The sequence below is a fragment of the Mastigoproctus giganteus genome, chromosome 4 (assembly GCF_048544385.1).
Source record: "Mastigoproctus giganteus isolate SK-2022 chromosome 4, ASM4854438v1, whole genome shotgun sequence".
Taxonomy (NCBI): domain Eukaryota; kingdom Metazoa; phylum Arthropoda; class Arachnida; order Uropygi; family Thelyphonidae; genus Mastigoproctus; species Mastigoproctus giganteus.
In genome coordinates this window covers 29,590,639-29,616,410 of record NC_143578.1, presented here as the reverse complement: position 1 = coordinate 29,616,410, position 25,772 = coordinate 29,590,639, and the positions used below count along the sequence as shown (strand labels likewise).

At 36.0% G+C, this 25,772-nt stretch overlaps 1 protein-coding gene across 1 annotated transcript in view; it reads left to right on the top strand.

The window, feature by feature from the left end:
• LOC150086509 (phosphoribosyl pyrophosphate synthase-associated protein 1-like) overlaps positions 1–25,772 on the top strand; it is a 59,875-nt gene that overhangs the window by 14,425 nt on the left and 19,678 nt on the right. The window contains exons 2-4 of the mRNA XM_090372187.1: positions 8,059–8,111; positions 8,204–8,270; positions 15,670–15,842. Coding sequence (XP_090228313.1) covers positions 8,059–8,111; positions 8,204–8,270; positions 15,670–15,842 — 293 coding nt within the window. The remainder of the gene's footprint in view (positions 1–8,058; positions 8,112–8,203; positions 8,271–15,669; positions 15,843–25,772) is intronic.

Below are 25,772 nucleotides of genomic sequence, written 5' to 3'. Positions count from 1 at the left end.
GTACTAAAACAATGTAATTCAGAATGATGTATTCATACATTCAGTGTAATTCAGAATGATGTATTCATACATTCAATGTATATACAGAATCAATTGATGGCTGATCCCTCATAGCTTGTCTCAGTGATCAGTTATCATATAGTCTGCTGGAATTAATAAGCTTTGAATGTTGTTACCACCCTCTGCTCCATCATTTGCATTGAAGGGATCATTTTTTTTTTGACATTACTAGTAAAATAAATTACATTGCCACACAGGTCTTCAATGCTAATTATTATTATTATTATTATTATTATTAGCCATATGGTGCAAGGAAGCCTGAGGCTTATGCAGTACCAACCAAAAAAAAAAAAAAAAAATTCTGAATTACCCAGAGAAAGAGAAAAGTAGAAGGGAATCACCAAGAAAGAGAAGAATGATGGTATCCAGCTCAGGATCCTGTGTGTGCCAAGCCCATACTCATCAGATGTGAGCCCCCGGGGTAAATAGGATGAACAGGTGCATTATCAAAAATGGACAGGGCCCTGTTGTGATTTTGTTCCATATAATACCCCTTGACAAAGAAAGAGAAGTGAAAGGTTTTAAATTTAGAATTTGAAAATTTAAAGCAACTGTATATTGAAACAGTGTAATTCAGAATTATCTTAATCAGATTGCTTGTATATCAGGACTCAGAATGGACTGGAGCATGCTGGGACACCATTCTGGTTTGTTACATGCATTGGCAATGTCATGTATATGCTTGTATTATTAAAAATAAGATATTTTATTAACGAGCATTCTCTTTTGCAAAATATTCCATTATGATCCCAGACATGCACACACAGGAAGTCTCCAATTTATATTTCTGAATTATGTCATTTTGATATAACATAGTTTTTAATTTTAAAATTTTAAACTCCAAATATGAAAATTAAGATAATGACTCATTTAATTGCATGATTAGGGATAAATACCAAAGGTTTCACTTCTCTGACTTCATCAAGAAGTATTATATGGACAAAATCTCAACAACAAACCTTGTTTTTGAAAATGTATCTGTCCTGATAAAATTGAAGACATGGATGATAGCATGCAAGCATTGTATTCAAAATAACAAATACGACCTCTTTTTGAACCCATTGGATTAAGGGGAGTGATAGCAACAGTCAAAGCGTATTATTATAGCTGGCAGACCCATGTGAAAATTGTCACTGAGACGGCAAGAACTGTATGTCTCCGAGACAGTCACAGTTTGGGAGGGGACAAAATATTAAGAAATCCACAGACAATATTGCAGCATCAAAAAAGGAAGTCACGTGGCCTATGATGAATGGTGTATGGTAAAATATATGGCCTGAGTGTGTTCATGGTGTCCTAGACCTTACCAGTGTCCTTGAAATTCAGTTTCTGATTGAGAACTTGGCAATTTTTTTTTTTTTTTTGTTTGTTGTTGGCACATTGGCTTCTGTGGCCATAATGCACCTCTCAAAGTTTTTGCATTTTACTCTGATCCAAGCCCGAGGCAGGATTCGAACCCATGACCTTTGGGTTGCCAGGCAGGCACTTTACCCACCTGGCTAGCCTGGTCGGCACTTGGCAAATGAGATTAACTTCAGTGCAGTGGGTATAAGTAACATGGAAAAGACACTGGAATTTCATGATGCTGAAGTGAACCAACAAGGAACTGGCTAAGTTGGAACAGGAAAAGTTAGAGTGCAGCAGTGAGAGGAATTAGTTCTTGAGGCTCTCATAGACATTCTCAGAGCTATGATAAGCTAGGACTTGCTGACTGGGAGTCTAAAACACTTATGGGACTGATATTCAGGTGACAGTTGAGTCGAGTGAACCAAATTTTGGTGGAGTCCAGTTATTCTGGCAAAAACCAAATCCTCTGCTTTCACATTCACAATGGTGGGAATGTTAATAACCCTGGGTATAACCCCTGTGTACAAGTCCTGAAATATGGTAGCTAGTATAATGGAGGTGACCACCCAGGTGTGAATCAATGTAAGCAGGGTCAAGGTGTGGCATCTGCACCACACAAAGGAAAGCTATCCCTCTGTGTTACCAGGAAATACTAGGTAGTAGGTGACTCATCAAATGGTGTAATACTACCACTTTGCTTGGAGGCTTGAAGTGTTGATGGAACTGCTATATGCCAGAAGATCATCATGGAGTATGATTGATGTCTTCTTTTGAGGTTATGATGGGCATCATGGCAAGATCCACACTTCCTTACATTTCGAGGGTACTTCTCTAAAGTGGCATTCGTAGGTTGACTGCTACATAGTCCACTGGACCGAACTTATTGGTAACTCTTGCAGAAGCATCCTGTTCAGTTAGTGCATAATCTCGCTGCCTCTACTCTGTAAGTGGAGTGAGTGGAAGAAGTCCAGGTAGTGTTTTTGCAGGGAATATTGTCAAGAAGCTGCATGTATTCCTGCTGTGTATACACCATATCCAGAATTTTCATTACTTCATGCAACATGTCCTTTTCTCACTACTGAATACACACTCTGCCTTAAAACTCACTTTATTTAAACCTTAGTTTTCCAATAAATGTGTAAAGGCTGTCCAAGATAAAACTGTTACCTATAGCCGTTGGCTTGTATCCAAATATCCAAGTTCATTTTCTATCTACACCAAAGCTCTCAACAATTGTAAAGCAGTTATTAATCAGTTCAAACTAGATTTTGAACAGTCTAAGAGAAAGTTACTTCTTATCCAAATAGTAGTTGAGTATTCTGGTTTCTTGCCAGAGTTATTGCCAGCAATATTAGCCCATCAATAAAGATAAAGCTGACCAGCTTGCATCCTACTTTTCTTCTAACTCCTGTATTGATTGATCTTGGTAAACCACCTAACATTCCTGGTTCACTCCATTCAATGCTTCCTGCGGTCTTCTGTCAAAAGGATGTCAGAAGAATTTTGAACAATCTTGGTGCCATGAAAGCTCTAGGTCCTGTTGGGTTTTCTTCACTTGTTCTCAAAACCTGTGCTCTTGAGCTTACTCCTGTTCTGTGTTGCCTTTTTATACTTTCATATTTCACTGATGTTTTTCCTTCTGCCTGGAAATTTGTTCATATCCTGCCAGCTTCTAAAAAAGGGTGACAAATCCCTGACATCCAGTTATTGTCACTTTGCAATTACCTCTACTCTTTCTAAAGTAATGGAGAAATCTATTAACCACCAATTCCTAAACTGTCTTGAAACCTTCCATCTGATCAATGATTGCCAATATAGATTCCATTAGTTGATTTACTGGTGATATTCTTGCTTATGTTACCCATATTTGGTCAAATTCAGTAGAAAACTTTGGTGAAATTCAAACAGTTTCTCTTGACGTTTCAGAGGCTTTTGATTGTTTGGCATGAAGGTCTTCTAAATAAGCTTCCATCTTATGGATTGCCAGCCTGTGTTCTGTAATTGGCTGTCCAGTTTTCTCTCTATGACTGCTCTCTGTCTTCTAACTTCTCCACTAATGCTAGTATTCCTAAAGATTCAGTTCTTTCCCCCCCCCTCCTTTTTCTCTTCTATATTAATGACCTTCTTCCATTGACTGGAAATCCTATCCATAGTCTTGATGACAGCACATTGCATTGCACCTTCAGTTTGAGAAACAGCTCTTCGTATTCTCGAATATCCACTAACAATTCCTTAAATACTGATCTCCAGGTAAATGCTTCAATGAGACAAAAAATGTAGTTAATTTCAGTTCTTCTAAAACTCTGTCCTGTCTTGTATTTCACAAAAAGGATTCTTCTGCTTTTGTGCTTATCTTCAGCAACACTCAGATTTCTAGTCATGATCACATATTTTTATTAGGGAGTACCCTAACTTCTAATCTGTCTTAGCAGCACATCACAAATAATCTTTCCTCTGCATCTAAAAAGCTGGGTTTTCTCTTTTGCTCTGTGTTACTTTTCTTCTAATCAGCTGCTCTGTACAAATCTCAGATCTGTCCTATCATGGAATAATTGTTCCCACATCTTATGCAGTACCCCCATAACTTCTCTCAGGCTTCTAGACTTCATCCAAAAGAGGGTACTTTGGCTAATAAATGATACATCTCTCACAAAGTCTCTTCACTCTGTCTCATAGACATTCTGTTTCTGTGGGAACAGAATGTCTATGAGACAGAGTGAAGAGATATATACTTCCTATGAAGAGATATATACTTTCTATATATACTTCCATGGGCACAGTTCTTCTGGATTGGCATGTATAATTCCCCTTCTCCCTTCCAAACCAGTCCAAACGTGCTACAACCAGTCAGCTTCCTTTTATTGTCTAACTTTAAACTCACAGAACCAACTTTTCTTCTTCCTCATTTATTTCTTTAACTTTGGGACAACTTCCCTTCACACATATTTCCTGAAAATTACAATCTGCAGAATTTTAAGCCTAATATCAACTTTAAAGTCAATTTTCAACCCACACATGGTGCTAAGTACTATAGGTTCTAATACCTTTTGTGTTTGAGATTTTCACACAAAAAAAAAAGCAATTAACACTGCAAGTAAAACAGCTCACGACAAAAAGGAGATTGAAGCCTTCAGTTTGTTCAAGAAAGGAATGGTTATTTTCATTAAAGACAACGCAAATGCAGACCAGAGCAACAAGTTCAGTCAAGAATTAGCAGTCTTTTGTGTTGCTGTAAGGAATTGTGTGAAGAAGCAAAACTCTGTTCAGGCTTCTTTGTTTGGCTTTTTAAACTATGGATAATTTGGTATGACTAATACAGTATGCAAATAATGTTTACACATATAGTACAACACATGTAGTTCTATTGTTTTCCTGTTTTAATATTGATTTGTTTAATTTTTGTTTTTAAGGAGTAGTTAAGTGAAGCTTGAATTAAATTGGCTAGCAAAAAATTTGATAAAATGTAGATATGTAAAAAAACATGTTTGATTTATGTCATTTTGATATATGATGCTGTTTATAGGAACACATCCCAAACTTAAATATGAAACTATTTGTATGTAGTAAAGTAATAATATGCAGGTAAGAGAAATAGAGAATTATGTGGTATATAGAAGAAGAAAGCATAATTTTATTTTATATATTGTTATTTGTTATTATTATTTTTTTTTTTTCCAAGAGGCCACATATCCCATCAATAATTTTTAACAGGCATAACCAACGAATACATTTTTTGGGAATAAAATTCTTGCTAGCTGTTAGGAGAGGTGGACCAATTTCAAGTCCACCACATGTAATTGCCATGGACTGCTTCTTTTGAGACTATATAGAAAACAGAGTTTACTCTTCATCCATTCAGTCCTACGAAAATCTGAAAGAACTGACTATGTATATACATTTTATACAGAATGGATTTTAAAATGATAATTTCTTTGTGAACTCAGAGCTGCTTTTCCTACTAGGCAAATAAGGAAACTCTATGACCTGTCTTTCAGGAGGGGGCAGGCATTTCTGATGCATGATTAAATTTCTTTGGGAAGCTGTACCTTCATTGAACCTTCAAAAAATATAGTTTTCTAGGGTTGAGATTGTTGATCTGGAAATCATGATCCATGATACAGGTGTTAAAAATTTTAAAAAATTTTTCATAGCCCTGCTAACAGAGTTCTGTATGCAGATATTTTACCTAATGTCCATAAGTTTATAAATGTGCTCATGTGTGTGAACTTCAATATCAACTTGATCTGACTAGTGTCAAAATGTGTACAAATGGAGATTTATTAGGATGAAATTAACTCTGATAAATGGAAAAGGCTAATAATTTTTAAGTTAATGGTAATTCCATTTTGGATTCTTTGTCATGCCACTGTTGAATTGCTTCTTTTAAGTAATTTGAAAGCTTTTTTATTCAAGTTCTAAATTCTTTCTAGTAGTATCAGCCATAGTAGTGCAAGGTAGCCACAGGCTTTTGCTGCACTGACCAAAAAAAAAAAAAAAAGAAAGAAAAGAAGTTAAACATAGATAAGAAAATACAAATTATCTGCATCCCTCCTCACATAGAAAACTATCCAGCAGACCTTTGAAGAAATTCAAATTGTCAGCCTCAACTACCTGCAGAGGCAACTCGTTCCAGTAATCAACAATTTACTGGCTAAAAGAATACTTCCTACAGTCTAATCTAAACCTCCTCTCCCGTGATTTGAATTTATAGCTTCTAGTTCTGGAATTCTTTATAACAGAAAAATTCCATCTTCATTCATTTTAGTAACCCCACTCAGAGTCTTATAATCCTTAATCTGTAGAGGCTGACAGTTTGGGGAAATTGAAAGGTCAGCTGGATAATTACCTACGGGAGGAGGGGAAACACATAGGTTGTCTATTTCCTTTTTTTTTTATTATTATTATTATTATTTTTTAATTTTCTTATTATTATTTTATTCTTTTTTTTTGGCTGGTGCAGCATAAACCATAGGGCTTCCTTGCACCATATGGCCATTACTAATACTAATCATGGCAACCAGGTCTCCCTCTAAGGTGCCTAGTTGCCAAGCTCTGTGGCTGACATGATCAGTCTTTCCTTGTAGTTGCCCCTTTGCCAATCTCAAGTTGCCTGTCTTTGAACCCTTTCAAGAAGCTGTCTTTTTTTTTTTTTTTTTTTTCTCAGATATTTGGACACAGTATTCCAAGTGTAGTTCTGCCATTAAAATTTTCTTTGCTTATTTTGAGTCTTATCATGATTTTAAAATTTCAAACCATTTTTTTTTGTTTTCTCTTTTGGTTTCAGATATCACGTACTTGCAGATAAACTGTATTCACCCTAATATGATCTTTGAGTAACATAATGCACAGGTATAACATCAACTGTATTAATGTTTTTCATAATTTCTCAAGATTTTGGAATTAAAATATACTCTACACTAATTTACAATTAATAGGAGATAGTTAAAAGACAAATAACTGTAGCCAAAAATTTTACAGTTAGCTCTTACGTGAACCCTGTGTTAATAGGTTCAGTTGCAATCATTGAAAAATTCTGTGTTTTGAATGCAATTAAAACAAAGAATTGTTTTAAAATGTATGTGATTCTCAATACTTGCCCACTTTTGTCCAGCATTTTTGCCTTAATTTCCTCCTTTTTAACCTTGGGCATCTGGTAATCCTGTACTAAAACAAAATACAGGAACAGCTTGATGCTGCATCTGATCAAACTCTCCAGCATTGTTCCTAATATTAATTTTACTTTTGGACAAAAGATGAAGAAATACTCTTCCCATTAAAATAATAAAATAAAAAAAATTGCGAAATGCTTTATTTCTCATGAAATAAATGGTTTTTTTTACTTATTTTTATTTCCTGTAATGTTTTATTTTTTTATGTAATTTTCTGTAATGTGAACAAATTTGTAAAACAAAAAAAAATTAAAGTTTTGTGTTTATTTTTAATAAAAATGTGTTTAAAGAGGGAATCATCTTTTCTTAAATTGAATTGACCTTCCTACTCTTTTTCCACTGGACTGACATTAGGCACTCTTTTTTTGACATTGTTCCATTGATGTTTTATGTTGGATTTGCAGTTAATTGAAAAATTCACTGCAAAACCAACTGCAGTTATTTAAATTTTTCAATTTTATACTTGATTATTATAGAATTGCTAACTATTCCTACATCAGTTTGTTAAAAAAAGTTTTTCTCTTTATTATTTATTCTTGTAAAATGTAAAACTTCCCAAAAAAAAAAAAAAAACATCTTTTTCAAAAATCAGTCAAATTTTTGATACAAAAAGGAATTTAATTTCCTTTATTTTTTTCCAAAATTTTCCAAAATCCTCTTTATTCCCAAAGCCAGCAATTATGAGTTCTGTCAATATATTTCAAGCTGAAAAGCTGTGGGCAAATTAATTTGCTAAACACTGTTTTAACTTATTAATGCCTGGATTTTTTTTTCACTTTGTAAACTGCATAGAGCAGTATCTAGTACAGTGCACTGATGTGTAATAAATATCAGTATATGGGTCTGGTGGAAGAAACTCCATTAGTAAAGAAGAGATTGAGTAATTAAATGTGAAATTGGAATCCTCATTACTTTCTTAGAGCTTGTAATATTTATTAAATTCATATTACAAATAAATTAATAAAGTTGATTTTTTTTCCAGTCGGCTAGGTACTAGAGTGGGTAACTGTTCTGTGTATCATAGTTCTAATAGAGGTAAGCAACATTTTAAAATATTATCTGACTTTTATTACAGTTCTAAATCCCTTAGTTGTGCTGCTTAACTGACAAACTTTTTTGTTCATCAGAAACAATGGTTGATATAGGAGAATCAGTTCGTGGAAGAGATGTGTATATAATGCAGACAGGAACAAAGTAAGTATTCTTTTTTTACTATGTCAGGTTTTTAACTTAAGAAAATATTTGTATTTTCCACTGAAAATAGTCTACATTAATAATCTGCCAAGTAATAATTGTTTATATTCTATGGATGATGACATGAAAATTATGAATTTTTTATGTTAAATGTTATGCTGTTAGTTTTATGATTTGTATAATTCTAAATTTATTATTGTATGATATACTGCTTTGTTCTGTTTCCTTTTTTCTTCCATCATTATTTCATACCTTATTTTACTGATACATATAGAAAGTTATATATGAAAATAGCTATAATGTAGAGAGTTCACTACTTTACAATGTCTAAATGTAAAGAACAAGGGTTAAGTTCTGCAATAAAGCAGGCCCCGAGTGCCAAGCGATAGTGTCCATGCAAATGAATTTTCCTGAGCAATATATAGTGTGATTTTTCCCAGTGGTTACTTTCTGTTTTATTTCTAGTTCCTTTCGTACCCTCAGTTCTTTGTAAGTGGTTCTCTACTTAAAAGACTTGAGTAAGAATCCAGAAAGGAAAATCACCTTTCTTTTCTTAGTATTTTTATAAAGCTATTCACTAACAAACTAACTTCTCCAGCCACTTGGTCACTAGGTGGCATAGCTCCTGCCTCCACGTGGCAGGGTCGGTAACCTGGAGGAAAATAGGAGCAATGATGGATATAATTGACTATCCACCTCTAGAGCCTTCAAGCTCAAGGCCAGAGACATCACCCGATAATGACCTGAACCAAACTAAAAGGTTTCGAAGGGAAGCACAGTGCCATGACTTGCCAAATATTTTGGTAATACACTCCCTATCCACCCAGCTTGTGGGCAAGTTATCACCATTTCTAATTCAAATATATCTGGAATCCATCACCGGATTACCAAAAATAGTGAAACAATTGCAATTGGGAGGCCTCCTGATCGAAACAGCTTCCTCAAAACATTCTGAATGGCTACTAAAAACAAAGACTTTTGGTGGGCTGCCAGTATCTGTAACCCCCTCACAACACCTTAAATTCATCTAAAGGTGTTATCACAGAGTGGAATCTACTTTGAGGAAGAATTAGTTCAAGAACTCAGCAGCCAAAAAGTGATCGGTATCAAACGTATAATGACAAAAAAAGATGGAAATCTCGTTCCTACTAGATAGATCATCTTAACATTCAGCACTCCAGAATTGCCATCCACAGTAAAAGCTGGCTATTTAAATTGCCGAATTTGCCCCTACATCCCAAACCCGATTCGTTGCTTTAAATGCCAGAAATTTGAGCACTCTCAGTAGGCATGCAGAGTGGATATCATCTGCCCAATTTGTGGATCAAAAGACCATACACAAACAGATTGTTCAACCTCAACTCCCATTTGCCCCAACTGCAAAGGAAACCACCCTGCTTTTTTCAAATCATGTGAAATGTGGAAAACTGGAACAAAAATCCAAAATTGAACATAAAGTTACATATCCTGAGGCACGCAGCAGATTTTGTTGACCATGCCTAGTCGATCCTATTTGTCAATTGCAGTTCAAACAGATGTGTCAATTCTGCCCAGCACTTCCCTTGCTAACTGGGTTAAAGCAACATCTGGAAAAGACACTCCTAAAACTAAAACCAGTGAAGCCACTAACACTCCAATTAGTATTCCAACTGATACTCCAATGGTCTCGAATGACAAAGAAAAATTGAAAACTGCTAAAGACACTTAGAAAGCTGAAGTACCCACTAACTTGGTGTATTATAGCCCTAGTTGCTGATGCACCATTAAAACCCAACCAACCAGCACCCACTAACAGTATGGAAATGGATGAACACCAACGTTATGAGGAACCCATCCTGGAACTTCATGCCAACGAAACCATGGATACCGGATGCCCCATGTTCCCAAAAAAAGACCGGAAGAAATGCTCCATACAAAAAAACCAGTCAGATGAATCTTCCTCAGCTAAACCCAAATAATGCAAAACATCATACAATGGAACTGCAGAGGACTAAGATGCCATTCAGATGACTTGAAGGATTTACTCATGCAATTTAATCCCATAAGTATATGCCTACAGGAAACATTCCTGTCACTGCAGATCTTGCCAAAATTTTCAAATTATGTCATGTACAGACCAGATAGAATATCAGAATCTCCTGCACTGGAGGAGTGGCACCTCTGTAGCCAGGTGGGAAGGAGCAGCAGTGCGTAGTATACGCTTCTTGATTAGACCGGGGTTCGAGCCCGTCACCACCAAATACAGAGGATGTGGAAAGGTCAGGGAATGACCACCGCATATCCTGGAGCAATATGGCCTTAGTTGCTAATGCTCCTAAAAACCAAATAACAAACAAACAAACATAACTGGAGGAGTAGCTAATTCTTATTAATTCAAATATTCCATCGAGGCTCATCCAGTTACAAACCTCCCTAGAAGCTGTGGCAGCCCGTATTGAAGTTGGTAATTCAGTTACCCTTGTTTCTATTTACATTCCACCATCTCTGCCGCTTCCTTATTCAGAACTGGACAATCTCCTTACACAGCTCCCAACACCAATTTGCCTTTTTTGGTGATTTTAATGGCCACCATTCATTGTGGGGATCCACTACAATGGATGCAAGAGGCAAATTAATTGAAGAGTTTTTGAATAACAGTGATCTAAATTTACTAAACTCTGGATCTCCCATGTACATCCATCTACCTACAAGATCCACTTTTGTAATTGACTTGTCAATTTGTTCACCATCCATCTTTCCAACCATGACATGGTTGGTGTTAACCGATCCCTTTAATAGCAATCATTTTCTGATTATTTGCACATTACAAACGGGGGTAACTCTAAATCCTGACCAACGATGGGATGGCTATTCTGTCTAAATATGTCTAGATGGACTTTGTTCTAAAACAACCCATTAATGATGTAACTGCATACATAACCAATCAGATTCGGACAGCATCCGATGCATCTATTCCAAAATCCAATGCATATCACATTCACTGGAATCACTGGTGAAATACAGATTGCCTTCATTTCAAACAGGAGAAAAACTGTGCGTAGAATAATTTCTGAAAGTATCCTACCACAACTAACTTAATCGCTTATAACAGAGTTAAAGCTAAAGCAAGGAAAATTTGAGGGAAAGCGAAAGTTATTTGTGGATTGCTTTTGCCTCGAACATCACAAAAGACACCAAACCCAACTCAGCTGCCCTAAATGGAAAATTTGCTCGGCTGCCCTCTCCGATACTTCATTGGAAAGGGAAAGATGTCTACTCCTGAAGAAGTTGCTAATGTGCTAGCAGAATTGTTTGCCACAATCTCTGCTTCTGCGTCCTATGCATCCGCCTTCCAAAACATTAAAGCAGCTGCAGAATGGCATAAAATCAATTTCTTCACACGCCGCTCCTTCCCATACAACCAACCCTTTACAGTAACAGAACTCAAAGAATCATTAAATAGATCATCCAATAGTGCTGCAGGCCCAGATGGTATTCATTACATTATGCTGAAGTAGTTACCTGAAAAGGACTTGCTTACTTTGTTGATCGTTTACAATTGGATTTTCTATGAAAATTCTTATCTTTCTTCCTGGCAGAATTCTTTTATTATTGCCATACCAAAACCAGGAAAAGGTCTTATCCTGGTTCAAAATTATAGGTCCGTATCTCTCACAAGCTGCTTGGGTAAAATTTTCAAAAGGATGGTGCATTCAAGGCCCACTTACATCCTGGAGTCACAGAATCTCCTGCCAGATCATCAGTATGGCTTTCAAAAAAATAGATCAACCCTAGATGTGCTGATCAAAATCAAATCTCATATCTGCAATGCCTTTGTCAGACAACATCTAGTCATGGTCAACTTAGATTTTGAAAAGGCATTTGACACTACCTGGTGTCATGGTATTCTCGTGGATCTATACCATCTGGGATTTAGGGGCCATTTGTGTGAAATAATTAAAAATTTCCTGCAATTGTGCACTTTTCAGGTCCGGTATAAAAGCATACTCTCTGATTCTCACATTCAGGAAGGAGTCCTGCAAGGATTCCTTCTTCCTGAATGTGAGTATCAGAGAGTAACTCAACTGCAAACACTTTTTGCAGTTGAGTTAGCATGATTCATGATATCCCAAAAACTGTCGAAACTTATATGTATGCAGATGATCTTACCATTTCCTGTCAGTCTCAAAGTATCAATACCATTGAACGCTAACTTCAACATGCCATAACTAAAATTGAATTGTGGACTTTAAGGAATGGTTATCGACTATCAGAAAAGAAATGCACTGCCACCCACTTTTGTAAGCGTTGGGCTCTCCATCCTGATCCTGAATTACAAGTCAACAATACTCCAATCCCACTTGCTACTAACATCAGATTTCTTGGTCTGATATTAGACAGCAAGCTTAATTTCCAAGCTCACATCACTCAATTAGGCGCCTCCGTAGCCAGGTGGGAAGGAGCAGCAGTGCGTAGCACACGCTTCTTGATTAGACCGGGGTTCGAGCCCGTCACCACCAAATACGGAGGATGCGGAAAAGTTAGGGAATGACCACCGCATATCCCGGAGCAATATGGCCTTAGTTGCTAATGCTCCTAAAAACCAAATAACAAACAAACAAACATCACTCAATTAAAAAATGTTTGTCTAAAGCATATGAACATACTTCGGTCAGTCTGATTGATATACTTTACTTCATCTTTTACAGAACTTTAATCTGTTCATGTTTAGATTATGGTTGTCTAGTATATGACTGCTAGAAGCACTACTTTACAATGTCTAAATATCATTCAGCACAGTGCTCTGAGTAGTAGTTCTGAAAGTGCATTGGGAGCTTTCAGGACTTCTCTAATCCAAAGTCTTTATATAGAAGTGCATGATCCTCCATTACATCTTCATAGGAAAACATTACTGTTCCAGTATGCTGCCGAAATCCAGTCTTCCATTGCACCCCAGTTGGGAGTATCTTTATAATACTCGGCAGGATTTGTTCTATGAGAGCAAACCAAATGAAAATAGACCTGCTTCACTCAGAATTAAAGAGCTTCTTCAGAATTGGAATATCGATTTAAGTGATATTTTTCAGGACAACTGCCCCTGTTCCACCTTGGACATACGTTTCTGCCTCTTATGATGTACATTTTCTTCAGTGAGAGAAAAATGTTATATCACCTTGCAATATCAGGCAGTTGCACTCATCTCACGCTACTCTGAACTCCCTTGCCTGTAAAATCTATACTGACAGATTGAAAACTGCAAGTACGGTAGGCACTGTTGCAGTTTTTCCTTCGTTTACTGCTACAGCCTCACTACCATTAGCTTGCAGCATCTTCACTGCTGAATTATATGCTATCAAGTTAGCACTTGGTAAAATTATTGAGCTATCCATCTCACCTGCCATAATTTACACAGACTTCCTCAGTGCTGTGTCTGCCATAAGGAAGAATTTCTCATCTTCCCATCCTATCTTGAAATACATTCCTTCCCAGTTAATCTCCTGCAGCATGTCCAATCAGTCAATCGGTTTTTGCTGGATCCCTGGTCATTCTGGCATTCCAGGAAATGAAAGTGCTGACTTTGCTGCTAAAAATCCTCAACCCTCTCTTTCACAACATCCTCAGGTTCCTTACAGTGACTATAAGTCTGTCATTTGCAAAGCATGCTACAACTCGTCATAGATCTGGAAAAGTAACACCAACAATAAACTTTATCACACTGTGTGTGTGTGTGTGTGTGTGTGTGTGTGAAGATTCATGGCCCGAGTACGAAAGGATAGTGGTACAGTGTACTAATAACACTTCAAATAGTAAACCACCAAGTTTCATGCAGTTTCAGTAATAACGTCTGTTTTTTAATTACAGGTCCTGAAGGCAACAAAGCTGTGCGAATGAGGAAAGATGTATAAAATTAGTCACTGTGCAGTAATCCAATATTTGGGAAAAAGGGACTAATGCCAAGGGCAATTTATGAGGATATGGTTACAACATTGGGAGAGGATGCTTCTTCCTATTCCTTGGCTTAGAAGTGGGCAGCAGAATTTAAAGGAGACAGGGAGGGCCTGGAAGTGAACCCATTCTGTGGAAGACGTTCAGTGTCCATCAATGCAGAATTTGTTGACAATGTGCACAATCTGGTGATGAGTGACAGTTCAATACATTTCCAGTGTCTTGGGCTTCTCATCTGAACAAGTATCACATAATAATAGAGGTTCTTGCTATAAAAAAGGTGTCAGCATGATGCATCCCAAAGTTGTTCACAGCAGATAAAAAGTGCACAAGAATTATGAAGTCTTGTGAACATTTGCATCGTTTAAGCATATCCAGCAAATTTCCGTGGAAAGTTTGTGACCATGGATGACGTGTGGATCCATCATTTTCAGCCAGAGACAAAGAAGCAGTGCAAATAGTGGAAATGCAGCTCTTCTTTTCCTCCAAAGAAAGCCAAGTCAGTTCCTTCTGCTGGCAAGATTTTTTGGGATCCTGATGGAGTGTTACTTAGTACTGGCCTTCAGAAAGGCCAGACAGTTATAGGGATATATTATGCAGACCTTGTAAGGCATTTAATGTGAAAACAACAAAGAGAAATGCCAAAGAAAACTCAGCAAAGTTGTCTTGTTCCACCAGGACAACACATCTGCTCACAAGTCTATCATTGCCATGGCTGCACTGCATAATTGTGATTTTGAAATCTTGGACCATCCCCTCATCTAGCAACATTGGATTTTCACGTATTTTCTAATCAAGTTTTCTGTTCAACCCTTTACTGTTAACTGCTGTACTGTTGGAACTGTTCAGGTTTGAGGAAAGTTCACTTCTTCTTCTTCATTGTGACCACAATTCCTGGTTTAGACTTCTACTTCCTGGATTGGACTTCAATTTATTTTGAATCTTCACAGTGAACCTACACATGCCAATTGAATCCTTGGAGATCATCACAACCTTATTTTGGGACTTTATAGTATCAGATACCTCCATGGCATTGCATTGTGATATGGACATTACAATGAGAATGAATTGGATCCTCTATGAGGGAATCAGATAATTTTACATCAACATTGTTCAGTGGTACAGCATTGTAAATAGGTTGCAGGGTTGCCAAGAAAGCTGGCTGGGACCACATAAAAAAAAAAAAAATCGGAAAAATACACAGATGCCATCCATTTTCCCACCAACAGTGACATCGTTGCTGCAGTGGATGCATTCTAGAGGCCCAAGAGAAAGCTTTCTTCATAGTTGTAATTAGTGAATTGCAGTAAAGGGACTGTGTTGTTATACTGTGTATGGAAGATCTGTTTTGGAGTTTTATTCATATAAGTACTTGCTGACTGATAGTTTTTTGACTAATTTGATAATTTATAGTTTAATATAATTTGAATAAGTTATATTGAGACTACATAACACTCATTTTTTTTCTTCTAAGGGATGTAAATAACAATATAATGGAACTCCTGATTATGGCTTATGCATGCAAGACTTCTAGTGCTTGTAACATTGTGGGTGTTATTCCTTATCTTCCATATAGCAAACAGTGCAAAATGAGGAAACGAGGTTGTATTGTATCCAAATTAGTAGCCAAAATGTTAAGTAAATCTGGTGAGTAGGGATTATTTATTTTTAAAATCTGTAAATCAATAATGTAATGTATGCTAGTTTTAAATAGGGACAACCTACACAAACACCAGGAAGCTATCATACATACTGCATACTTCACATATTTGTGGAATAGTCAATTGTAAGAATTTGATTTCATTATATACCAAAGTCTACATGTCATAAGATCCTCCCCATCTGTGTTGATTACGATATCTGCCAAATGACCTGAATTAATAATATTAATAAGAGGAATTTGAAATTGTAAATTACAAATTAAAAAAGGCGTTAAATAGTCTTTTTAAATGAATTCAGTCTTGTGAACTCTCAGTTAGTTGGCAAATATACAAAGTTTCTAAATTAGATCGACAGAATTATAAAGGTAATTCTACATATCAAAACAAAACAAGTAAAGAAGTTCATATAAACATGCATCTGGAAATTCTTCCTATCCAAACTACAGCCCTTTTTATGTGTTTGAAAAGTGATGAGCAAAAACACTTTTAATAGGGGTACTCATACATTAAAGGAAGAATGAATTTTTGCTTTCACCATTTTTGGAAATCACAGGAACTACTTGAAGTGGCAGCTGAAACTTGGAAATATGGTGTACTCATACATTAAAGGAAGAATGAATTTTTGCTTTCACCATTTTTGGAAATCACAGGAACTACTTGAACTGGCAACTGAAACTTAGAAATATGCAGCCTACGTTGACCCAACATTAACTTGTTCACATGTTCAAAAATTCTAGATGTGTTCTGAATTGAATTACAAGTATCCTGAATGTAGGGAACAAGGTCTTCCTTATATACCACAGGTTTTCATACACCAAGGTCATAACGTGTCACCATAAAAAAAAATCCAGTGAATTCAGAACAAGAGGCCACACCAGCAATGGCACAGGATCACCATTTTCATTGGGTTACTCCTAGTATAGCTCAATCAAATGGTTATACACGACATTGGTAAAATGAGCATGGTTAATATTATGCTGGAACCTCATTCAGAGTATTCAGAGGAATCCAATAATTCATTCAGAACTTAATCATAATTCTTATTTATTTTTTTAAAAGCATTTTTGTCCATCACTTTTCACAATAAACTTTGGAAGTATGAGAAAATACATGTAATCAATACCCAACCCAATATAGATGAATTAATGCTATCAAGAAAAAGAAATTCATTTCATACTGTAATGTGCTCTTAGTTCATAATCCTGATGGAAAGAACTTTTTTTTTTTTTTGATAGCATTAATATGGTAGCATTATTAAATATATGTAAACCTTAATATAATTGTTATTAAAGTCCTGTATTTGTGCCCTAAATGAATGAGAAACATGGTACAGTTTATTTATGTGTATACTAGATCAAGAGCCTGCAGCTTTTCAGGAGTGCTGTGCCAGATTCACTGTAGAATGAGTTGGGGGCTCAGATACTAGATTATCTGCTGTGGTAGTTTCTATATGCCAATGGTGAAATGTTGAAATTGGGAATTTTATATGTAATATGCTGTTATTTGCAAAAACGAGTGCATACAAGTGTCCCCCCCCCAATTTAATTGGCTTCATTTTTAAATTAAATTAGAATATGAGAATGCTTGTCTGTTGTTTTAGTGAATATTATATCAGTATGTTGTTTGGATGATCGAATGAAATAATCTCATGACAAAGCAGTCTCATTCTATGAAAACTTTTATAAATAAAAGCCTCAAGTAAACTGAAAAAAAGCTTGTGACCTTTCTAAGCTATTTTAAAAAGGGAAACATCAAAAAACAGAACTCTCAAATATTCAGAAAAATATTTGAATTGAAAAAACTAACCAAAAGCCTTTGAACCACTAGACGTGAGCGTAACACAAATCTTTTCAAGAATTTTTTTGTCATGATTGTCATGTTATGGCTAAAATTAAAGATCTGAAATGTTAACCATACAAGAAATGCAAGCTTATCTCTGTTGTATTTAAATGAAAGTTTGCCTCAACATTAAAATATTGATAAATTGTAGTTTACAATTACAAATTACATTATTTAATGATTTAAAATAACAAGCCTGCACAAAGAATATCATGGAAGGATTTTTATTATGACTGAGGTTTTTTTTTTTTTTTTTGCATTAATTTATTTGGGAGTGGGGGGGGAGATGAAAGTGATTATTAACACCAGACATTTTGGGAGCTCCTTTGCTCCTTCCTGAGGCTATCTTGGGGAATATCTACAACCCAAGTGTAACTACCAGAGTGCTAATATCCTGGGCATTAGCACTTCAGCAGTCACTCCTGGGCAGTGGGCCTTTTCCTAGATTACTCTAGCCACAGAAGAAAGGAGCAAGTTAGCTCCCAAAACATCAGATTTTAATAATCACTTCTATCTCCACCACTTCCAAATCGATTAATTAAAAAAACAAACAGACTTAGCCCTAATAAAAATCCTCACATGATATGCAGTGTTGTTTACATTTAAACCATTTCTATTCCAATGAAAAAATTTTAAAGGAAAATTGTGAATAATGTTCTTCACAATATATTTTGGATCTGTTAATTTAATACTTTGTTCTAAATTCAGGCCTTGTACTGTTTGCAATAATCTCCTACTGTCATAAGGAGAGAGCAATAGTTCATTTAGATCAGTTGGGCCCCTGAGGCACTGGGATTTTAGAGCTCGCTACTGCTATAAAATTTTATGTATTTTGGGGCCCCCAAACCCTCTGAATACTTTATTGGTTGGGGGGTCTAGTGTGCCTGTGTGTAAAAATGCTACTGGGGAGAGAGGGAAGGGAGGGAGAGAGGGCTATATAATAGCAGGTCCTCTGCTATTAGCATATTTAGCAAAGAATAATAACAGTGTCCTTGCTGTTGCTTATTTCTTCTCTGAACTGGAATAGTTTACAATTTATATACAGTAAAACCCTTGCTACATTACTTTTGCTACCCTACTCTGCTTTTGCTACTATAGCTGTTAGCACTTTACAGGACCATTCTCATAACAAAACAAAATACATCAAAGATCACATCATATCGACTAAGGAATGATTATTATGCTGCACTGCACAGTTGCTGAAGCAATTGTAATAATAAGGGATGAATTACCAGTCCAAGTATTTTTTAGTCTATCCTCATAAACCTCATATATTTATTTGGAATTTACATAAAAATTTATATTCTTGAATTCTGAACTTTTATGTACATGCATTCAGAGTACTCTTGATATACCTTGATTATGAAGTTCAGATTGAAAAATACATGGGTAGTACCTGTTTATGCAGAGTCAGAGGTACCCTTAGTCTTGAAATTTGTTTCTTTTTCAAAATAGCATCCTCAACAATCTTTTATGCAATTTATGGGGGCTGAATAATGCTGTACTAAAAATGCTCTAAGAAAATGGCCTACAACTCAAAGATTTTCTGTAGACCATTTTCCAATAGCATTTTTAGTACAGCAATTGAGGCATTTTTAAATTCTATATTGTTTATAAATTTTTACCACTAATGTTTTTTAAAGTCTGAAAAAGTACAAATTATTCCAGCTAAAAGAAAATTTTCTATAGTCTGGTTTAAAACTTTTTCCTCATAATTTGAAATTATGGCACCCTAGTTCTAGTATTATTACAACTGTAAAAATTTCAGGGAACCATGGATAGCATTTGCTTAGTGATGTTGTGTGGTACTTGGTCTCTTGGAATTTATCTTTGTAGAAGTGTTTTTAGGCCACCCCCCCCCATAAGTTTGTGTGTCCCTGAAAGTAGATGTGGTGAGTGATGTGATACTATTTTTGTGACTGTCTGAGAGAAAATAGTGTTTTGCTAAACAAAAAAACCATTCTTCAATTTCATCGATAAGCTTTAACGTTAAAAAATGGCTGCTGGTTAACATTGATTTTCTTCTCAGACAGTATTATTTCTTGTGTGGTAGCCCTTGACCTCTGTACAGGGGTGTCTAGGGTTTTCTTTTGTTTTCTGGCATACCAGGGTGGCTGTTAGTGGCACTGGGGTCTCAGTTTTGTTTTTATTTTGTGCAAATACCCGGCCGTATAGAAGATATAAAATTTTTAAGCTTTTGCCTACAATATTAAGTTTACTTTGTTTATGGTAGCCATGTCTTCTTCCCCAAAGTAACGGCCAATCAGTTGCTTTGGTGGGAAATTTTGGCAGACTTGTGAAAATTGAAGGCTGCCATCTTGTAATGTGGCTGCTTCCACTGGAGGCCGCCATTTCATATAGCTCTCATTGAATTACGTTAGTTTTACTTTTGGTGGTGGTGGACATTTGGTGGGTATACTGAGTGAACATTTAAGGTGTATCTTTAGGGCAAAATATTGGTTGCCCAGTACTAAGTGTACGGAATTATATATATGTTGATAATTTATGTTACTATGGTTACCTACTTTAATAATGGCTGCCTTTATCTATGTATATATATATATATTGGTGCAGAAGTATTGGTAAGACTCTAAATTGTGTGAATATTGTGTTAAAGTGTTCCTATTATTTTGCCACTTGGTATATAATCTCTTCTTGCCCTAAGGACCCCCTCCCAGAAGTTTGGTGGGATTTTGTGCGTTAGGGACCGAGTTATAGTTATTTCTTCTTGTGGAACTTAAACTGCCTCCATTTCCATTGTGGGCTGGTTTGGGCTAAAAATTTTCTAGCTTTAAACGCTCATATCTCCATCCGTATTATGCGGATTGAGCTCAAACTTTGTGAGAATAATTAAAATTAAATTACTTAATTTTAAGTATTTTTGTAGCGCCCCTGGTGTATTTAACACTAAATACTATTTTCTTCAAATTGCCTAGTTATATCATTTAACAGTGCCGGCTGCTTATTGAAAGGGACTAAATACATTGTACATTTTGTTTTCATGATGGATAATAGTAGTTCTGAAGATTCTTCTTGTTCTTTTGGGGACATGCCTAAGGAACTGACTCCTGCTCCTCAGCATGTAAAAAATTTGAATCCAGCGGTTAAATTAGTTGATGTTAGGGCTAAATGCCCTGAACCTAGTCCTAAGAAATCAAACATCTCTCCTAACTCAAGTGAAACATCTAGTAAAGCTAATGAGGATTTATCTAATGCTTTTCGGGCTTATAGAGAACAATTTATAAGTTTATTCAAGGAAGGTGGAATAATTTCTTCTAGATTGATCACCTTATCTTGGTCGATCTGGTCCAAGTCAGAAGACATACTTCACTCTTACAATTCTTGGGCTAACAAAACAGAGTTTGAGAATGCCAAGGCTGCTGCTGCTTGGTCTGCTCAGAGGGATCAACTAAAATCTAAAATAGATTCTCTAACTGATGAACTAAACATTAAATCGAATGATAATATTCAATTGAATATTAAGATGGATTCTATGAAGGGGGATCTCATTGCCAAGGATCGCTTACTCTCTGATCTTCAGACTAAAATAAATACTTTGGAGGAAAATTTAACAGATCTTAACCTAAAAATGAACAATCCACCTGTGACAACTTCTACTCCTAAGGCTTCCTTCGTCAGTGTCGTTTCCACTGGTGTTTCATCGATTCCTTCTGAGGCTCTGTTACCCTCTGGCGCTCAGGCTAAGCATGTATTGATTATAAAAGCTGACGTTGATTGTCCTCTGAAAACAAGTGAAGAGATACATGAGATAGTTACCAATAATTTAAAGCCAGACATTAAATCCTTAATGATTAATTCTATCAGAAAATTGCGGGATAAAGGTGTTGCAGTGGAAACAGCTTCCTTGAGTGATCTTAATTATCTAAGACTGTAATAAATTAAATGAACTTAAACTAAAATCTGACTCTCCAAAGTTATTGAATCCAACCATGGTCGTTTACGATGTACCTCAAAATACCTCAGAACAGGACTTTCTTGACGACCTCTTTAATAAAAATTTTTCTAATTCCACTATTTCCCTTGAAGAATTAACTAATGAGTTAAAATCCATTTAAAAATGGCTGCGAGAAATAAGACTAAGTTACATTGGATCATAGAAGTCTCTCCTAAGATTAGATTACATTTCTTGGGAGCTCAAGGAAGTATTTTTCTTGGCTGGGCTGCCCATACGATTAAGGATTTCTTCATAGCAACTCGTTGTTTTAAGTGCCTCCAGTTTGGACATTCGGCTAAATACTGTAGACAGAAAGATCAAACTTGCGGACACTGTGCCCAGTTGGGTCATCATGCAAATGATTGTCCTTCATCTAACCCTCCAATTACCTGCCCGAATTGTAAGGCACGAAAGAAGAATGCCTCTCACTCCTTCAAAGACCCTCTTCGCCCAGAATTTTTACATGCTCAGGAGGCGCCTCCGTAGCCAGGTGGGCAGGAGCAGCAGTGCGGCGTACACGCTTCTTGATTAGACCGGGGTTCAAGCCCATGCCCACTAAATACGGAGGATGCGGAAAGGTCAGGGAATGACCACCGCATATTCCCGGAGCAATATGGCCTTAGTTGCTAATGCTCCTAAAAAAAAACAAATAACAAACAATGACAATAACATGCTCAGGAGCAAACGAAGATGCGTACAAATTATACTTAAGTTTATAGGATATGATTAGTACCAGTATTTGTTACGTGTTTATTGTCTTCTGGCTTTCTATACTGTAAATTGAATTTTGTGTAGTTTTCTGTTTTGGCAGTTATTATAGTAATGTATTGTTCTTTATAACAGTATAAGTTTCATGTTATAAATAAGTACCTTGGGTCTACTTTCGGTTGTTAAGTGTCTCCAGTTTAATATAACAAAAAATTTAAGGGAAATTTCTTTAGCCTCTATTTACTGCTCTGAATTGTATATATATATTAATTTTACTGCCAGAAAATGTTCTGATAATCAAATAATAATTAACACAACAAGAATTTTGTTATTTTAATTATTTGCTCTGATGTTCTATTGTGATTTCCTCTTTAATCACAGCTAATCTTAATTGTAAATGTGACATTATCAATATAATTAATAATAATTAATAATTAAGTATGTGCATTTTTTTTTTTTTTTTTTTTAGCAGTGTATGATACAGTTGTTTTTCGTTGCTTGAAGTATGTTCAATGTTTGAATTTTTAATAATAATATAACACCTTATATATTATTTTTACTGTTAAATTATGTATATATTTGATTCTGGTTGGTCGCAAGTTGTGATTAATTAATTCTCATAATGATTATGCTTATAATCATTAGACTTGGTTACAGCCAAAGAGGACATGGTTAGATCCATTTTACTGGCTGGAATTGTCCTACCAACATAAATTAATTGTCTATTGAGATTTATGTTTTCAAGTTATATTTCAATAGTATTTTATTGTACAGTATCATGTAAATATGATTATTGTTTAAAAGTAATGTAAATATATTGTTTATATTGTTGCTGGTGACTACTTACTTAAACCCTCTGTTGTGGTAATTAATACATTCTCTATTGTGCCTTTTACTAGCGAATTATTCCTTTGTAGTAGATGCTAGTATAGTTTAAGTTTTATTTGGTGGATTGCTCCAGCTGGTGGACTATACCTTCGTTGTAGCGTTGCTGGTTGTTGCGGTCTCCTTATTGAAGTCTTCAGAAGTGTTTCTGAGTGTTTATGTTAATTGTATTGTTCACAATTTTGTATTATACCATTTAAAAATTTTCACTCCTAATGTGAGTGATCACTTTAAGTACACTAAGTTACTTCTTTTGTTGTTGCCTTAGCACTCATCCTCTCTCTTGTTTTAATTTGGTAGAATTATTATTTCACTTCTTGTGGTGATAAATTAAGTTTTTGTCTCTCTCTATTTGATTATTACAATTAGTAATATCAGTTAAATTGATTGATTCTTTTATTACCTTTAATTGTATATAGCAGCTGTTCTTTTGTTATTTCTTAAGTGGTTGCCTGCTTTCAGAAGCTTTAATTGATTTTTCCAATCACTTTTAGATGTATTTTCTTTAATCACGACTATGAGTTTAGTTGTCAAAATTCTCTTTATGACTAAGTTTTAGTTGCCGTAATTCTCTTTTGTGCTTCTGAAATTGGGCTTGTTGGTTGCTTCAAGGTGATGCAATTGTACATATTATGGTTTTGTATATAACTTATTGATTTAATTTATTTACTATAAGCATCTAATTCTTTCTGTTCTTTTTCCCTACTAGCAGGGTTGATTGGGCTATCTTTCTTGCTAGTTAGGGCTCTTATCTATACTCCTCCTGTTTAGGATTTTTTTTTTTTTTTGGTCCCTCTAAGATTGCTCCTCCTTAGAGGGACTGAAGTTTCTCTACTAGTTTTATTTCTATTTATTACTGTTACTTTTGTCTCTTTTCTCCAACTTTTCTCCTTCCCAAACCTTTCTTTTCTGGTTTCCAGTTGGTGGAAACCACTAAGTGTAATCATATAGTAGTTCCTGGAGCGCCTCCACGTGGCTAGGGATGGGAGTCGGGACGCAGGTAGCTTGCTCCCTGCCTCCCGGCTAGGCGCCTCCGTAGCCAGGTGGGAAGGAGCAGCAGTGCGTAGCACACGCTTCTTGATTAGACCGGGGTTCGAGCCCGTCACCACCAAATACGGAGGATGTGGAAAGGTCAGGGAATGACCACCGCATATCCCGGAGCAATATGGCCTTAGCTGCTAATGCTCCTAAAAAACCAAATAACAAACAAACAAGCCTCCCGGCTGCTAAGACTCCAGGGCTGGCAAACAACAACCATCACAACACACACACACACTTGCCAGCTATAAATAACCTAGAGATGCTACAGCGGTATATAGGGGTAACCCTGGAGGCCACAATCAATACAAGAATATCTTGTCCCTTGTAAAAATTTCATCTAAATTTATTTTACTGTCCCCTCTCAGAGCCATATAGGTATCAATCAATCATCTCTAAGGTACCTAGCTACTGAACTGTGTTTAACATCCTCCTTGACAGTATAGTGGTTTCATCACTTTTCACCCGTTTGGAGAGGGCTGGGTTCATTTCCTGTCTGTGACTGGAGGAACTTCTAAAGTCCTTTTCATTTGAGGCTATAGTCAGCTGATCTCAGGTGGAGGGAGTAGGATTATCCCATCAGTTATTCCATGTTTTTCAGCCTGCACAATATGCAAATGAACCCATGAATACACACTTGTACAGACATAATATACAACATCACAATATGGCTTAAGTTGCTGACATCTAAAACCCTACAACAACAGCTATATCCCATATATTCAAAGTCTTTCTTTACATGGCTCTCCTCTTTGCCATTCTCATTAAGTGTGTCATCTTTGGACCTTTTCAAGAAGCTCTGTGTCTTTTTATTTTAAATGTGGGCTCCATACTTGGATGCATTATTCTAAATATGGTTTTACCATGGTGTTTTACAGTTATACAGTGGCATATTTATCACTCTCTATCTTTACAAGCTAAGGTTTAATAAATCATTGAAAAGACACCATGGGTCTTTCTTACTGGCTGTCTGCACTGCAGGAGGACCTCATGGCTGCCTGGGGATTACAATCCAGACAGTCATGAAGTTCTGCATGCATTGTAGACAGGCAGCAAGAAGGGGCCTGTCAATGATTTTATTTAAAATTGGCTTGTAGAAATAGGGAAGTCATGATCCTATTATATTATTTATCAAACTACTACTTGAAAATGTACTTCCTGTATATAGTGATTGAAAGCTGCTACTCTTGCAGGTGGTTTTTTTTTTTTTTTTTTGCTCCAAGCTTAATAGTAATGAATAACAGCAAGATAACTTTATATTATGAGAATAGATATTTTTAGTATGGAAGGGATATACACATCATTTTGCTGTTTCTGATGAAGTTTATCAAAGTGGCAAACATCAAACACACTGCACTTGATTAGCAGCTCTTATAATTTTCACAAGTGGATACAGGTGCCTCCGTAGCCAGGGGGCGCCTCCGTAGCCAGGGGGCGCCTCCGTAGCCAGGTGGGAAGGAGCAGCAGTGCGTAGCACATGCTTCTTGATTA